This window comes from Schistocerca serialis, chromosome 1 (genome assembly GCF_023864345.2).
Source record: "Schistocerca serialis cubense isolate TAMUIC-IGC-003099 chromosome 1, iqSchSeri2.2, whole genome shotgun sequence".
In the NCBI taxonomy this organism is placed as follows: domain Eukaryota; kingdom Metazoa; phylum Arthropoda; class Insecta; order Orthoptera; family Acrididae; genus Schistocerca; species Schistocerca serialis.
In genome coordinates, this window is record NC_064638.1 from 21,510,007 (window position 1) to 21,527,668 (window position 17,662).

At 41.6% G+C, this 17,662-nt stretch overlaps 1 protein-coding gene across 1 annotated transcript in view; it reads left to right on the forward strand.

The window, feature by feature from the left end:
- LOC126460849 (ubiquitin-protein ligase E3B) overlaps positions 1–17,662 on the forward strand; it is a 297,274-nt gene that overhangs the window by 243,180 nt on the left and 36,432 nt on the right. Inside the window, exon 15 of the mRNA XM_050095948.1 lies at positions 9,103–9,267. Coding sequence (XP_049951905.1) covers positions 9,103–9,267 — 165 coding nt within the window. The remainder of the gene's footprint in view (positions 1–9,102; positions 9,268–17,662) is intronic.

Consider the following 17,662-nt stretch of genomic DNA (forward strand, 5'->3'; position numbering starts at 1 on the left):
TGTTTGTGATTCTGTCTCTTTCACATTTCATCACTCTACTCCCTTAGCCTATGAAATGTCTGCCCCACATTTAATTCCTGAAATCTCCCAACACACTGCTGCTACTAACATCGTTATGACACCCACTAAAAAATACAATAACAAATTTTAATTCACTACTCTCTTCATACCTGCAAGTTTTGCATTTCAATAGCGAGTACTTATTCAGTCGGTCCATGCGAAGTTCGACATTGTGGCTAGATGTTTGCTGTGCTGCAATGTACTCAGGCCCCATGTTGGGTGCCAAATGTGACCTCACCTTCTCTCTCTGCTCCATTTCTTTCGCTTATATTTCGTCTTCTTTCTTTCTTCTTCGTACCGTGGCTATATCTCAGGATTTTCAATGCAGAAATGTAGAGAGAATGGGGCGCACGTGTGTGGTGGTTCATGATATCGTAGTGCTGTGAGGGAGAGTCACTCGTGCCTCTGGTTTGAGAAGACTGATGACTGAAGTATGAACATTTCTCAAAAGAAAAATAGGTATGTGCTCTCTTTTCTTTTAAAACTATAAATAGTAGCATAGGTAGTACTATCTATCGTTCTGCTAAACTGAATGAGCGTGACACCATTGATGAAGTTTCAACCTCGAAAGAAGTTTATTAATACCAATTAGCTGAAATAAAAATAAAACTCATCCAATCCAGAAGTCAGTCACAGAGTAATTAGTTTCTGATGTGTGTGTAGTGGTCATTGATACTTAAAAGATTGTTTCAGTAATTCTATCACTGTGTGTTTATGAGATGCTAAGCAACGTATCAACAAGCTGACTATGCAATGATTAATATTTGTCGTATCCCGGCAGTAACTTGCTTCTCGTTTGCTTTAAGCATCAAGACAATTACTATGCTGCTCATATAAGTCTTTGATAGTTATTAACAAGCTAATGTCTGTAAATTACGGTGCGATGATATCACCCAATATCCAGCCGCATATCTTAAACTGCGCGCTGATATTTGAGAATTCGCGCGCGATTTGTTTGCACCAAAGTCGAGCCGTGGTTCCCTAGAATAATTTTTAAATCAATTCTGGGTTTAAATTAACAATTCTATGTTCATTCATGAAAGTTACAGCAGATCCACACGTGACGATTACTTGATCGCGCACTCAAACAACACAGAAGTTCTTACAAAGAGAAAACATATCATGCATGATGCAACAAGGTGATTTGCTATGTCAAAACATATTTATATCTATCTCATTAAAACTCATTATCTATTAAATGTTATACATAATTAAATTCTTTACTCTGTAAATAAACAATAAAATTTAGAATTGAGTTAATGTAATGGAAGGAAACATTCCACGTGGGAAAAATGATATCAATGTAATGGAAGGAAACATTCCACGTGGGAATTAGAATTGAGTTACACGTATAAAACAAATTTCAAGTTGATATGATGTCATGGGTCACTACTGGTTTCGACTCCCTTACACTCACGTGACGCAAAGCAGATCCGACTATATTGGACATACTGATGTAATGGTACAGCTCATACCCCTGTAATAGACCTAGATGCAAGACCTGTCCCATACATCCTCCCACCACCATCTAGGTACTCCAGTCCAGTCACAACCATCACCTATCCCATTAATGGCAGGGCTACCTGTGAAACCAGTCATGTGATCTACCAGTGAAGCTGCAACCACTGTGCTGCATTCTATGTGGGCATGACAACCAACAAGCTGTCTGTCCGCATGAATGGCCACTGACAAACTGTGGCCAAGAAACAAGGTGACCACACTGTTGCTGAACACACTGCCAAACATTACATCCTTCATTTCAATGACTGCTTCGCAGCCTGTGCCATATGGATCCTTCCACCAACACCAGCTTTTCTGAATTGCGCAGGTGAGAACATTCCTTGCAGCACATCCTACGTTTCCATAATCCTCTTTGCTTCAACCTTCATTAGTCACTGTCCTCACCCATCCAGCCGCTTCTCTGTTCCAATGTCAGCACTTCACAGTCGTCATTCCACCATCACACCTAGTCTTTTTATTTGTCTAGTTGTCTCCTTTCCCACTAATCCCCCCCCCCCCTTCTGCAGCACTTCACTGTACGCCACCCCACCGTACTATACCTCCCTGTTCCCGTCCCAGCCTCCTCCTTACCCCCACCCAGTCACCACACCCATCATGCACTGGTGCTGCTGCTCACAGTGTGGTTTCAGTTGCCTTAGACTGCAGTCGTGTGTGTGTGTGTGTGTGTGTGTGTGTGTGTGTGTGTGTGTGTGTGTGTGTGTGTCGTCTATTGTCGATCGAAGGCCTTAATGGCTGAAAGATTTGTTTGCAACTCTTCATCTCCACTGTATGGTGAGTAGCAACTTTCATTTTCATAATATTGTTACACCCCATTTTCTATTATTTGATTACTGTGGACATAGGTAATTTATTTTACATTGTTAACAAATCTCACTTAACAGTCATTCATTAATATAACCCCACAGCAAACAACAATGGCACATGAACAAAGCAGTTGGGCATACAGAATATCTTACTTTCCTGACAGCCATTCATGTAATTATGGTTAGAAATAATATACCTCACCTAGTATTGTTTTTGTAAGCTTCTTTTGTGTTCCTTTCTCTAATTTTGAGGTCACAAACAGTGTGTATTAATATTTTAAAAAAATGGAAGAGATGCTACAAAAGCCAACTTGTTTGCAGATACATAACAATATGGGGTGAAGAGAAAATGCAGGTGCAAATTCAAGTAGATTTGTGGAACGAAGAGATAGAAGAATTCGGAAGATAGTAAGGACAAAGGAGAGCAAAACAGTAGTGATGACAAGGGGCAAAAATGCAAGAGAAAGATAAAATTGAATGGAGAACTTTTGAAAGTGGTCAAAATAGCAAGTACTTTGATGAAAGATGATTAGAAATTATTGCATGATACCCCCCGAAATTGGGAAATGATTACAACAAGCAGACAGCTTTTACCAGAGTGTAAGGGATATTCTGTGATGTCTCAAATGAATGCAGAAAAGCTCAGCATTCCACTTATTATGAATCCATTCTAGCATATGAACCTGGTACGTGTAATGCAACCAAAAAGGAAAGAGAGCAGAATGAAGGGAGCAAAGATGAAATTTTTAAGGTGTACTGAAGGCAAGACAAGAAAGGATAGAATCAGAAAAGAAGAGAACACATAAGGGGCAGGAATTTCTCAACTTTGGGACAAGATGTAAACGACAAAGTTGAGTTGATGTAGACGTATGATGAGAATGGGAGATATAAGGAAAAGGGAAAAAAAAGTGTTTTTGTCAAAGGCTAATTGGAAAGAGGCCACGAGGAAGACACAGAAAAGAAATGGGCAGGCACATTGAGGGACTCCGTACAGAAGAGGTGAAGGAAACCAGTTGACGTATTTAAAGAAGGAGAGAAGTTGTGGGGAGACAGACGACGAGGGAATAAAGAGCTACAGGGCCAACAGGTAACTGAAAAACACTTTGTATAAAATTGACAAAAGTGATCCGGTGGAGGTCATATAATGTAAATTATTATAATAAGATTGGCAGCTAACACATAAATTAAGGTGTGGGAAAACATTCATGGAAATGGCTGAAATGATATTTGGCAGTTTGACAATTCACTAAGTAACTAGCTTATGAAGAGGTTTCCATTCCCCATTGCTGACAGCCTATCATTAGAGAGAACAGCTCCCGAGAAGGAAGGAAAGATTGCTGTGTAATATGTCATCACAGAACTCAATTTATCTCAGTGACTGTGGTAAAAATTATGAATGATGATTTGTTCATTTGAAGGCTGTGTTTTTCTGTAGGGTGTACACCTTTGCTGAAGGAAATCTGTACCCCGTGGTGGATTTTGTTTAGGGAGTGCCCACAGCACTCCTTCAGCTGGCTGACACTGTGGTTGCAGTCCTGAGACTGGAGCAAAAGAAGTGTTATGCCTCAACATCCTCAATGGATTTAGAAAGCGAAGATTGGTGAAAGGGCAGTACAATTATTGCTCCATATTACTGTGAGAGGCCGTCACATTTGGGACACATACCTTACTGATAAAATTCCTCAGCCATTTGCAAGATAAGATAGTGCCCCAGTAGAAGCTCACTTCTTGTTCAGGGATGACTGTCATCATTAATCATTAGACAACTCACCTAACATTTTTGAAGGATAAGCAAGTCTCACTGAATTAAATGCTGATTTTGGAGTTGATGGAAGCGATCTGTGCCGTATTCAGTTGTTTCAGCCACAGACATTGAAACAGGAGTATTTTGTATAGTAATATTGGACCCTCTTTAAAAGTGTTATGAGGATTTTGTAATTACATACACATAGTTTTTCATTTCTTTTATAAATTTAGTTACAAAGGAAATTATTTGAAGAAGAGGGACTAAGATGGCAGCCAACAGTAGCTGTTACCAGAGGAAGATACATTTCACATTCAGAAACTGATAGAAGAGGACTTGCTTGCCCTAATGCATTTATCAGAGTCTTTGAATAGCAATACCATATGAGAGAGTAATCTTTTCAAGAATGTTTGCAGTCAAAGGATATCACACTGCAAAATTCAGAAACAGAATTCTGTCAAAATTTTCTCTACACGTTTAATATTGGCTGATCAAAATTGATGTTCATCATCAAGACTTCTTTTGAAAGGTGACCCCCAGTCTCCACTTTCACAGAAAAAACTACCAACTCAAAGCTTATGATGCCAATGTTTCACAATCGCTTCTAACAAATTAGCATTGCTCTGATATTGAGCTACTTGTGAGTATGTTTGGAAAACTGCATGCACCATTTATAGGGTTACATCTGCATCTACATAGATACTCCGCAAGCCACCGCACGGTACGTGGTGGAGGGTAAATAAATAAGTCAATTTAAGCAGACATTGTAGGTATTCAACCACAATTTGGAGCCATACAGTGAGCCCTCCATGAACTGAATAAAAGCAATGTTTTAACAAGCAAACACCAGCTACTACATTCCAGTTCATTAGTAGCAGAAGTGTACTACCCTGTTGGTAATAAGTGCCTTAAACTTCTGTAATCTTTTTTAGCATCCCCATAAAGAAACAGCCACAACAACATGATAAGGGTCACCTGTGTTCTGATTTGTGACAGGGTTTTTACATTCTTCTTGATGCTGAGGGCCACACATGATATATACTATCTTCAAACAATTGATGATGCCACTCTCTGTTGCTGTAAATGTATTTCACCTTCAAGACCACCAGCCATGCTGACCTGTCTAAATACTGTGTTAAAATAACAACTTAGTAACTGAGGGGCTGTTTGGTTGATCATTACAAATGTCAAATCACAAAACAATGCAGAATAACATAAATTTCTGTAATAATTGTGGTTGATGTGAGAAAAATAGGGTCAAATTATTTGTAATTTGAATCTACTGATATGAAGATGAGCATAAAAATAAGTGAACTATGCGGTCTCGGCAGTGGACTTTATAATATTCTTCAATGCAACTGAATCTCACAAAAGTTTCAAATACTGCAGTTCATACATTGATGTATCCTTTAGAGGTTGTATCCTTTAGAGGTTGAAAAAATAAAAAGTAACTGTCTTTTATTTCACAATGGACACTCAAAATCCATGTGCTGGCTGGATTTAGTTTTCTTAGTACACTCTACATACACATTTAATGTAATGTCCGTACTATACTTGGACTTCTTGTTCACCATTTGTCTATCCACTGAGTATGGAATAAAGAGCATTAGTAAGGGAAAACCTTATCAACCAGGAAGGAAGTTGTGAGTTTGAAGATAATGATGCGTTGGCATGTTGTTGTTATTGCATTGTAGACTTTTCATTATTTGATTTTACTGTAACACTGTCATTTTAAATAATGTAAATACCATGGATTATAAACTGATGTGGTATGAAAGTACTAGTGCTCAGTAGTCAGTCATTCACAACAACAGTATACAAGTAGAACAGTGCAATGTACAGGAGACTCTTGACTATCCAGCCTAATGTGGCGTAAGGTCAAGCCAGATAACAAAAAAGCCAGACAGTCCAGAGTTCAAAAAATTCTCTCTTCTGACCTCAGCCATACCATTTAAATAACCCTTTTTTATAACAAAACCCAATTTCATAACATTTATGTAATAAGTGTTTGTTACGTACATACTGCACCCTTCAAAAGTTATTACAGGGCACAGAAAACGTTCTGCATTGTAAAGTATGATTGTATGATTACACACTTGTGAAAAGCCAGATCTAACAAAAAGATGGAACTTCTAGGTCTGCGATCTTTTATAGATGACTGTTCCCCTCCTTTAGCCCTCTTCCGTGCTGCAGTATCCGTCCACTTACACAAATACATGATATCAACTAGTGTTGCTTTCTCCTGCTCACCAGTGTACTGCAGTGCTGCCTTAATCGTCTTGAACCCTTCTGAATGAGGGATGGGATTTCTCCCTCTCCTCTCGTTTTACTTCTCCTGCATCACCATTTCCACAATATTGTTGTCAGTTAGTTCATCAACTTCATCATTTGCATCCATTCTGTGACACTCCCTGCATTGACATCTTCACAGCCTGACACATTTTTGATCAATGAAACTATATCATTGTTTCCATATTTAACTTCACTGTCACACATTTATTCTAAGTTAAATATCCATCACATTTTCCGAGACCTTTCAAGTGATATGTTCAGAATCTCTTCCCACACTTCAGCCAACCCCCTTGTGACATGTAACAAGCCAGCCAGTCCTCTTCAGAATGGTTACACAGTCTTCATTATTATCAGTTGCTGATATCGACAAAGACATTTCAGTGATGTCCTGGTCCATCGGTTACATTTGGCAGTAAAAACAATGCTTTGATATCTCCATCTGTGAATTTGTAACTGACAGGATGCGGAGGCACAATTTATCAGGGAGCGGCTGAGCTTTCATTGGTAAATTATCATCTTTCAAGTATTTGTCTACAACTGGTACAGATTTGTTTAGGAACCAGGTTTTAAAGATTTATGAATTCATCCAGGCTTTCTTTTGTTGTTGTAATGTAGGGGCAGTGGTTCCCAATTTGTCACGTTTTCGCAAGCTCTAGGTTTTCGCGATTTCTCCACTATTGGAAGCCTGAGCTTCTCACTGCTAGTTGCATTACTGCAAGCTAACACGGTAACTCATTCTTTATTCTTCTCGTACACAGGTGCCGCAGCTTCCTTTTTCAAAGCAAGTGTATTTGTAGGGAGCATCTTGTAATGTAAATCACTCTCATCACGACTGTGCACCGCAAATTCCCTCCTCATCAATTAACTTTGAAAGATAGTCTTTGAACAATGGCACAGTCTCTATGTTAGCAAATAAAGCCTCTCTACTAATGGGAATCTGGTGAACAATGAATCATTTTTACTACCAATCCAACCTACCATCTTTAGCAGTAAACTCTGAATATTCTGTTTCTATTTGCTGTTGAAATTGAAATATTGGCAGAGTAATGGGCAAATTTTTTCCTCTTAAATATTCATGCAACAAGAATAAAACTTCCTCAATTTCTTTTCACTTACCTTTCAACATTTTCTTCCTTACTTTTATTCAACTTCCACTAGTTTGGGAAGTGCAACATCTATCCCATCCGCCTGCAGCATTGGCATCCCACCTGACAGAACGGAGATGCGGGATGCCTTCATCCTGTGAGTGAAACCGAAGCAGAAGTTTGGAGTACGACCGAGACCCCTGCCGGAGATGAAAACACAGCCTCGTGTCTCAGTCAATGGCCTCCGGGGTCCACTACCCAAGCTGCAGGGATCGATAGCAGTGCCTGAGGTCAGGATCAACAAGCTGTCTATTTTCCTACGTGACTCATGTGATTAAAAATAGCCTAAAAGATGCATCTGCCAACCAGCCTTATAAGCCAGCCATTGCTGGCCAGAAGGCAGTTTGACGTGCCACCTGGGCTTGTAGGGATCTGACGCGCTGGCTGCAACATCCGCACGCCTCATCTGCTGGTAGTGCCAGATCGTCAGGAGTGGTAGCTTTGTACTGTAACTCAAGAGTGTCAAGTAATGGTGGTCTGGCCTTCCTGGACAGCTTTGCGGCAATGCTGTGCTGACCACTCTCAAGTAGTTTTGTTTCTATCTTTTGTTTGGTGGACTTTCTCGAGTGAGGGACTTCTTTGGAAAACATTTTATTTTGTTATTCTTCTGTTAGAAGATCCGAAGTGGGATCCCTGCATTGTTTCTTGCTTAACTTGTGTTTTGTTTTGATTTGTTTGTCAACATCAGCAATATTCTTGTTTATTGGTTTTTCCCAATAAAAATTGATTGTGGAATATCTTTTATGTTTTTCCTCTGCTACTGCAGGTACAGAAGGAAGCACATCACTTTCCAGTTTCTCTTTGATTTTTCTTCCAGTCCCCAACAATATTTTTTCCAGTCCCCAAAAGTATTTTTTCCTATCCTTAAATCCAAAGCAATAGTTTTTGCTGCTATTCCAGACTCCAGTCACTAGCCACGAAAAGTTTTTATTTATTTCTTTTATTTATCACCCATTTCGGACTCTGTAATTAAAACATAAAGTACCAAATAAAGAACAATTTCATGACACACACACACTTTGGATGTGTAATATGCAACTGAAGAAACGAACACGATTGCCGACAGAGCTCATCTGTGTGTGTCAGTTACTCTTTGTGAGTGCTAGGAGAGGGCTTCTAAGTATTGTTTGTTGAAGAGTGGTTCCAATAATGTATTCAATATTAAAATATTAAAAAAAAAAAAACAGTATATGCCTTATAGTTGTGTCTGCAGATGTGCTTGAAGCACAAAAGATGCATAAAATATTTCTAAAGGCCACACAGCTTTGCAGCCAGATCTGTTTGCTAAAGTTTTGGAGAAGTGCAGTATGTGCAATAAATTAATCCTCATTTTATTATGAATAGGAATTATTATGACATTAATTATGTAAACCAGAGTAAGTAAGCAGGATATTAAGGAGACCAGATAGTTACAAGCTGGATATTCAACAATCTACTATATATGATTTGATGGGTGCAAAATGGTGGTTTGCAGATTGTAGCATATTGATCTGAGTTGCAACTAATTACAATATGAGGTGTTCTGATTTCCTTTCAGCTACAAAGGTTGATCTCAGGTGACAATGTACCATTAGATCTTAAAGATCTTCGGAAACATACACAGTATTATGGGGGCTTCCATGATTCCCACAGAGTTGTCTGCTGGTTGTGGGATATTTTGGAAAAAGACTTTACAAATGAAGAAAGGAAGCTGTTTTTGAAGGTAATATTTAACTTTATTTTTTGCCTCTGGAATCATTACTTTTAAACAGTTGAATATTTCTTTAAGAACTGCAACATTGATGCACGCACGTGTGCACTCAAATGTGTTAGTAGTTTTAAATTATATGTTTCTTTTTCATATGAGTGAAAAGGATTGAGAGATTAAAAATCTGACATTCAGTAGCAGAGTCTGGTATGTTGTAATTTTGTGTTTTACAGTGTTGTAATCTGAGTTGATGGCTGCTTCTGAATAGACTTTGCAGTCTCATATTCATCATGTCTTGGTTTGGAAAAGCCATTTGAGTTTCTAAGATGGAAACATTTGCTCACAATTTTCAGAGCTACAGTACAGGATAATTTACGAGGAAATATATCGAAAAAAGTGATGCTCATGGGATTCAGTATCTATATTCAAAGGATAATGGGTGAAATGGGGAGTACTTATGGGAGACAGGACAAATAAACAACTACAGGGAGAACATATTATTCATGTGGCATTGCATTGCTGAAATAGGTTAAAAATTTGTTGGAAAAAAAAAAAAAAGGAAATGATGAAATCAAAATCCGAGACAAAATACGGCTCCTAATGACAACAAAAGTGGAAAACTTGCTGAAAATATCTTCAGTGAGATACTAGATAATAGTGTAAGGTACTAGACAATAGTGTGCACGCATACCATTATCCAGTATACAAAATATTACGTGGAAATATGGGCAGAAGAGAAATTGTAAGAAGTACGAATTGGACTGTAGTTGTCTCTGTCAGCGGAGAATGTCACAAATAACATTACAGCTGATATCAGGCTCACTTGAAATGTTCTCCTGTCAGGTTAACAGGGGAAAGCAGATTAATTTGAGCCTTAGAAACTCACTCCTGTGACAGAGGCGAAAATGCAGTGATTTTTTTAATTAATTAAAAACTGAAACACAAACATACACACTTGAAAAGACGTGACACTGTGTCCATTACCTCATATTAGTATTCCTGTATTTGCACATTAATTACCTCCCACATGGTGACTAAATAATTTAGCAGTATTGTGATTCACAAATAAATAATTGAAGTAACAAGGTGAGGGCTAAAGGTAACCACTAATTGTACAGGTGGTCAACACCACAAAAACAAGGCTCGAAAGCATTGATGAGGTTTTGCACTATGTCCTTCAGAGTTAACTAAAAAAACACACACACGCGCACGCACACACACACACACACACACACACACACACACACACACACACACACACACACACAAAGAGAGAGAGAGAGAGAGAGAGAGAGAGAGAGAGAGAGAGAGGGAGAGAGGGAGGGAGGGAAAGAACTACATTTCCTGGAGCTGCAATTTGAATTCCACATAAATTATCAATTTTTGCTTTCAATATAACTAAATGTGGTAGCTTTTCCTAGTAAAATAATAGCTTGGTTGACTTTCTTGAAAATATTGTGTATTTTTTCAGTCCATCTGCCACAGTGCAATACAAATTTACAAAGCTTCTTCAACAGATTTTTATTCAGTTTGGTAGCTTGTTTTGTTGTTGGTTAGTTAAGATTCTCAAAAATTTCACATATTTTTGGAGTCTCTTACCTTTGATACAAAACAAATTTACAGAGCTGCTTTGCTTGCAAAAAGAGCTGGTTGTTCAACCTGAGACAAGTAGAAACTGTTATATAATTTAAAAAAACTACAGTTCAATAAAAAAATGGTAGCAGTTACAAGTTCTCGCTACACTGGAGAACGTATTCTCTGCATTTACTACATGTGCATTACACTTTTCAAAAGGTGACTCTATTGAGAAATGTGGAAGAGCAACAAGTTGGTGAGTGAGTGTTAAGAGAACCAGCCGAGGAAGATCGAGACATTTGTGTCGTGCAGTTGTCATTCTTGTAAGGTGTCAGTCTCTATGAATCACGTTACAGTGAGCAAGTGGGGATGGGCTGCTCACTGAACTATTCTGCAGATTTTGTGGTGAGTCGGAGTTGGCTGCCCCCTCAATTTAAATGTATAATGTGTGACACAAATACCGACTGCATGCCTTGTGACGATTTTGATAGGTAACGTGAGGGCTCTGCCGGAACACAAACGGCACGATAACTGGTCGTGTGCTGTGAGACTGCTCTAAGAGTAGGTTTACCACTACTCACATGTATCTCCAAACTCCTGGGGCAATGGCATGCCAGTTTACTATTACAGATAGGAATGTATCGTGAGAGTTCTCGGAATGCTGATACTGTGCACCAGGCAGTGGCCGTGCGGCACCCTCGGCTACTTCTGCTCTGACACTCCGGCATGTGCATCTACATATGTAACCTGCAAACCACAGTGAAATGTGTGACAGAGCGTACCACACATTAGCATTCCTTTCAGTTCCAGTTGCATAAGGAGCACAGAAAAAATGACTGCTTAAATGTGCACGCTATAACTGGTCTAATTTTGTCTTCACATTCCCCATGGGAGTGATACACATAGGACTTGAGAATAACTTTATATTCTTCACTGAACACAGGTTCCTGAAATTTTGTTGGTAGGCCTTTGTGGGATAATTTGCATTTCTCTTCAGTCATCTGTTAATTTAGATTTATCAGCATTTCCGATGAGTCAAACTATCCTGTAACATTTTTTTCTTGTCTTTATTTGTGTACGTACAGTACAGCCAGTTAATCTTATTTCTTATGGGTTTCAAAGACTTGGCCACTATTCTAATTGGGTCACACAAGTTACACGTAAGATTTCTTTGGGATCCTGTCACCTGCTTTACCTGTTACTTAGCCAGTGTGTTCATTCTGTTTCATATCCTTACTAATTGTTATATCTGTTCTAACTAGAAACAGAATGAAACACACCCCTTTAAAAGAGAAACAATCACTAGGTCATGGAGTTACATTAACAACAAAACAATGAAAGTAGTTTACACGTCCCAAACACATTAACAACTGAGGGGCTGAAGGCCCTCACATTGCCTTCTTGGGACAATATATGCCACCCGTGTACTGCTGTGCGTGCCTGGAGGATCCGGTGACGGCAGTCGGTGACTAGGCCGCCCGGTGGCCGCCTTGGATATTTGCAGTTTCCCACTACACTTACTGTAGAGGCCCGATTTACATCTGCTGTGGGCAGTAAATGTAGTAACCATTGGAGTTCGTGATGAGGAGTACTGTAACGGCCAGTGATGATGGCGGCCTGGAGGGGAGATGCTCTAGTGGCAGAGACCTGGCTTACGTCCTCACTGATGGCATAGTGAGAGGTGCCGGCACAGGCTGCAGTAAGCAAATTCCCTTCGGTGTAATGGCCAGTGACGTTAAACATTCCAGCTCCGTCCTAACCTGGCCGGGTAGAGCTACTGGCACCAACTGCAACCAAAAAAAGTGAAGGCAGGTGGAGGATTTAAGGGTGGTGTGTGCCACGAAATTGTTTACACAACCTAACCCTGGGGCAAGCACATCTGAGAACTCAGACCACATGGAATCCAATTCTTGATAACATACTTGGACTGACACCAGATGCACAGCATCCACAATAGAGAAACCAAATGTAGTAAAGGCATCTAACCCAAACGGATTTTCAGTGTCACGTCATTAACCACGAAGTACATAAATGACATTATATGATCGTGTGGTGTTGTCGGTTGGGAGGCTCCGTGCAGGGAAGTTCAGCCGCCGGGTTGCAGACCTTATTTCAGGTGACTCCACATTGGGCAACATGCTCATCAGTGATGATGAGGGCAACACAACATCCAGTCCACGAGCAGAAAAAATCTTCAACCCCGCCAGGAATCAAACCTGGGCCTGGTGCATGGTAGGAAAACACATTACCTTTCAGCTAAGCTGGCGGATACAGTACATAATGAATGGACTTGTAAACTGTGTTGGGTGTGAATTGACTAAGAATTGGAGTCTGCTGTTTGTCTTAGCTTAGAGGGGGAGCAGAGATTGACATACTGCTGCTATGTGACTTTTTCTTGTCAGTATTTATGGCAAAAGACCCACTGCTCAGAGCAGGCCACTGGCTCATGCTGCACAATATGAGGGGTGCAGAGGAAGTGGTAGAGGGAGGGGGAAGGGACAGTGATGGGTATTCCATCTGTGCTCGAGACCAGAGCTGGTGGTGGTGGTGGTGGTGGCGGCGCCACTCGAGCCCCATCTGTGTTTGGACAGATGTAACTTAACGCCCATTGGCTTCTACTGCCATTGCCGGCATCTGAGCTCTGGGACACCCACAGAGCAGACCCACACAGCCGCGCCTTGTGTGTAATGCTGGGATGGCTGAGAGTGGGGTACAGAACGGGACAGCATCAGAAGATGAAGCAGCGTCCACAGTTACCACCCACAGAGCGGCTCCGCTGAGCTACGACCTTCAATCGACGTTGTGTGACAGGTGCTCTAAAACAAGGTGAGGGCTGAGGTAGTGGCAGAGGATTTGACAGCGTTCTTCATTTGTTGCTTAAAGGTACAAACTAGATGTTCTGCCACTCCATTTGAGTGAGGGTAGAATGGAAGGCTGAGAATGTGTTTTATGCTATTGCCCATGCAGAACTCTTTGAAAGAAGATGCTGTGAGTTGGGAGTCTTTACCAGAAACCAAGGTGTGGCCAAATTCTGGGCTAAGGCAGAGAGGTTGGCATCATTTGTGGTGGATGCCATTCGTACCACCATTGGTTATTTGGAATAGGCGCACATAATGAGCAGCCTGATCCACCTCAAAAATGTCCCCACAAAATTGAGGTGGTTGCAGTCCCAGCGATGGCGGGGTGTAGTCCAGGGTGCAGATGACTGTGGTTGTTTCTCTTGTTCCTGGGCACACTGTTGATACCCAGCCAATAGATGTGTCAGTAAGCCAAAGCCTTCGTGCGTGACGCCCCCCAATGATCCTGGTGGAGCAAGCATAGAAGACATTGCTGCAATTCAGCAGGAATGACCACCCAATTCATGGCAGTCTCAGTATCTGAGAGACAAATGGCATCAACCCCCGAGAGCCTGTGAGCAATTAGTTTCCAGGGTTTGAGCTCGGTCGTCAAACAGCGAGTGAGTTCGGTCAGCCAGCTGTGGGTCACATATCGGAGGACCTGCCAGAGGATGGGATTGCAGCATCTGGCTGCGGCAATGTGCTTCCGTAATGGGGAAACTGTCCAATATATATTTATGTGTAGTATCAGTGTATCTCCTGTTTTTTTAAACTGGGGTCCGGTCCAGCAGGTAGTTGCTAAAAAGCACTGGCATTAGAATGTTGTGGGGCTTAAACCAGATGACATAATTGTAAGCACTCAGGAACAGTGTCCAGCACTGTAAGCGTTGAGCCGTTTGCTCCAGGAGGGCTGAACAAGGTAACAATGGGCCTGTGATCCATAATGAGAGAGAACTTTGCCAAAAAAGGTAGACATGGCATTTTTTAACAGCATACATTATAGCTGATGCCTCCTTTTCTATGTGTGTGTAACTGCATTGTGACAGGGTCAATGTCTCGGATGCATAAGTAGTTGACTATTTGGAGCTATCCTCATTCCTTTGTACCAGTACCACCCGATGCCATAGGCAGATGCGTCAGCTGCCACAACCAATGAACGTCCAGGAGAAAAATGATTGAGAGTTGTGAAATACGGTTTTCCTGGGGGAGGGAATTGGAGTAATAGTTGACTTTTCCCAAACACACCTGCAGTTTCATTAGGTTCTTCAGGCGAGGAAGAGAGTCGATGGCAGTGACATTTTGGTCAGTAGGATTGATCCTGTCTTTGGTGAGCCAGTACCCATATTACCTCTGGATGAAAAATTGATGCTTCTGCATCCTGCAGGGTGGTAAATAGGGTGCAGAGATTTTGCAAATGCTCCTGATGGGAGGGTCCTGTAACATTGAGATTATCTAGATAATTCACATATGCTGGAATGCACTGCATCAGTTGTTCCAGATAACTTTGGAAAATTGCTGTGGCTGAGGGAATGCCAAACAAGAGTCGCTTGTACTTATATTATCCAAAGGGAACTTTGACAGCGACAGTGTTCTGAGATCGCTCATCTAAAGGCAACTAGAAGTAAGTATCATTAGGGTCAATCTTCGAGTAATATTCCCCGCCAATAAGTTTGGTAAGATCTTCTGTCTGGGGCATAAGTTGAGTTCCAACCAGTGATTGAGCACTGGTGGTGGCCTCGAACTCCCCACCACATAATTGAAGAGAACCATTGGGCTTCTTGAGTGTGACAAAGGGCATGGCCCACATGCTAGACTTACAGATTTGTTGGCCTGGAAATGATCCACCTCCTGCTTCGCCACAGTATGTAGGCCACTGGAATGGGGCTGGCATGGTAAAAACGAGGCACGGTGCCCGGCCGGAGAGTGACGTATCCCTGAAAACCCGAGGTGCACCTCAAATCCAGCATGAATAGCAATGCAGATGCTGAACAAAGATCATCCAGTTCCTGGAAAGGGACTGCAGTGGATACAACCTCGTCTTTGTCGGATATAGAAAACCTGAACAGTGTGATGGCATCAATGCCAGAAATGTTTGTAGCTGTTGCATGGTTGACAACAAATAGTGTAATGATCCATGTAACACATTTGTAGGCTGCTGTGACCAAGAGCTGCTCGCAAAGAGGTATAGAACTATCCTCGTACACAACCAAACACTGTGAAGGATGAGACCACTTGAGTGAGCCTCAATGGGTTTACATTGCCAGATTGATCAGAGAGACAGTAGACCTGATGTTGTTGTTGTTGTTGTTGTTGTTGTTGTGGTCTTCAGTCCTGAGACTGGTTTGATGGAGCTCTCCATGCTACACTATCCTGTGCAAGTTTCATCATCTCCCAGTACCTACTGCAACCTACATCCTTCTGAATCTGCTTAGTGTATTCATCTCTTGGTCTCCCTCTATGATTTTTACCCTCCACGCTGCCCTCCAATACTAAATTTGTGATCCCTTGATGCCTCAGAACATGTCCTACCAACCGATCCCTTCTTCTAGTCAAGTTGTGCCACAAACTCCTCTTCTCCCCAATCCTATTCAGTACCTCCTCATTAGTTATGTGATCTACCCATCTAATCTTCAGCATTGTAGCCCTTATATCAGTCTGATAATAACTACAGAGTGTGAGAAGCAACTTCTACACAAAAGGGTCATCCAGTGCAACCGTAGACTTCAGGGCACGCACAGTGTCCTGATGTTCCCCTGCGGCAGGGTGGGAGTGGATTGTACTGCTGCGACACACCAATTTGAGAAGCCCTTCTTTGCCACAAAACATGAGACCCACAGAAATCTGGACAATTCGCCTGCGAGTGAGTGGAAAACCACTGTGGGCATGAAGGGAGCTGATCTGGTGATCTGTGACGAGGCACAATTGGAGGCTTGGATTTGTAAGAAAATGAAATGCCAACAGCCATCCTTATGAGCTCCACTTGGAGTGCTGACATCAAAGTTTCAGATAGTCTGCATAAACCAGTTACATTGGCCACTGATGCAACATATATGTGGAACGTGATAACCCTTCCAGTGTCAACTGAGGCCTGGAGACGGTGCATTGAAGTGCCGAAACTGATAGCTACACAGTAAATAAGATCATAAGGCAGCTGTAGTCATTTTATTTTCTTGTAATAGTGAACAGCTGTGGTGCCCAAGACCTCCAGATGCTCAAATGTCACTGAGACCTTAGACACGGACGAATTGTGACAGAGCTGCCTGGGAGCTGTCCTGCACCACAGGTGTGAGACTGGAGTGCACAGAGGTTCTGGCCTTGCGTTTAGTCATTCATTAGCCGCTCGTGTGATCTCAAACAAGTGTGTGATGCACAAAATGCCCTCCGACAAAGAGTTATATAGTTTCAGTGCCACAGTGCAAGCTAGACCACATCACAAATCGTGGAGTCTGCATATGAAGCCTTGCAGCCATGACTGGTAGAAGTGAAATTGCATTTGTGGCTTGGATCTTGCAAGTCAGTGATTCGAGAGTGGTAGGACTGTTCCGGCAGTTTACGGTATTGGTGAAATTCGAGCCTGGAAGTGACCACATGATATCACTGAGAATAGTAATTAGTCAACAGAATGCAGATCCTCTGAAACAAGAGCACGACAGGGTCCAGCAGAAGGGTCTACTTTTAAAGCAGAAAAAAACGTTTTCAGCAAAGCCCAAAACAAAAACGACAATCACTGCCACGAATTGTCTGTGACTTGAACAGTTGAGAAATGCCGTTTCAGATGACACAGGTATGTGTCCCAGCCCCCCTCAGCATCGTCAAAAGGTGGGAATGACAGAAGATGTACGGAGGCGTCAGAAGTGGGAGGTGCTGAGGTTCAGTGCAAAAGGGCGTCATGTGCTCTGAGTTTGTCTGTCTGAAGCTGAAGTGATGTTTGTAGCAAGTCCAACTGGAGCTGCTGCTGCTGCTGCTGTGTTAATTGCTGATGTTGCTCCACCAAGTGA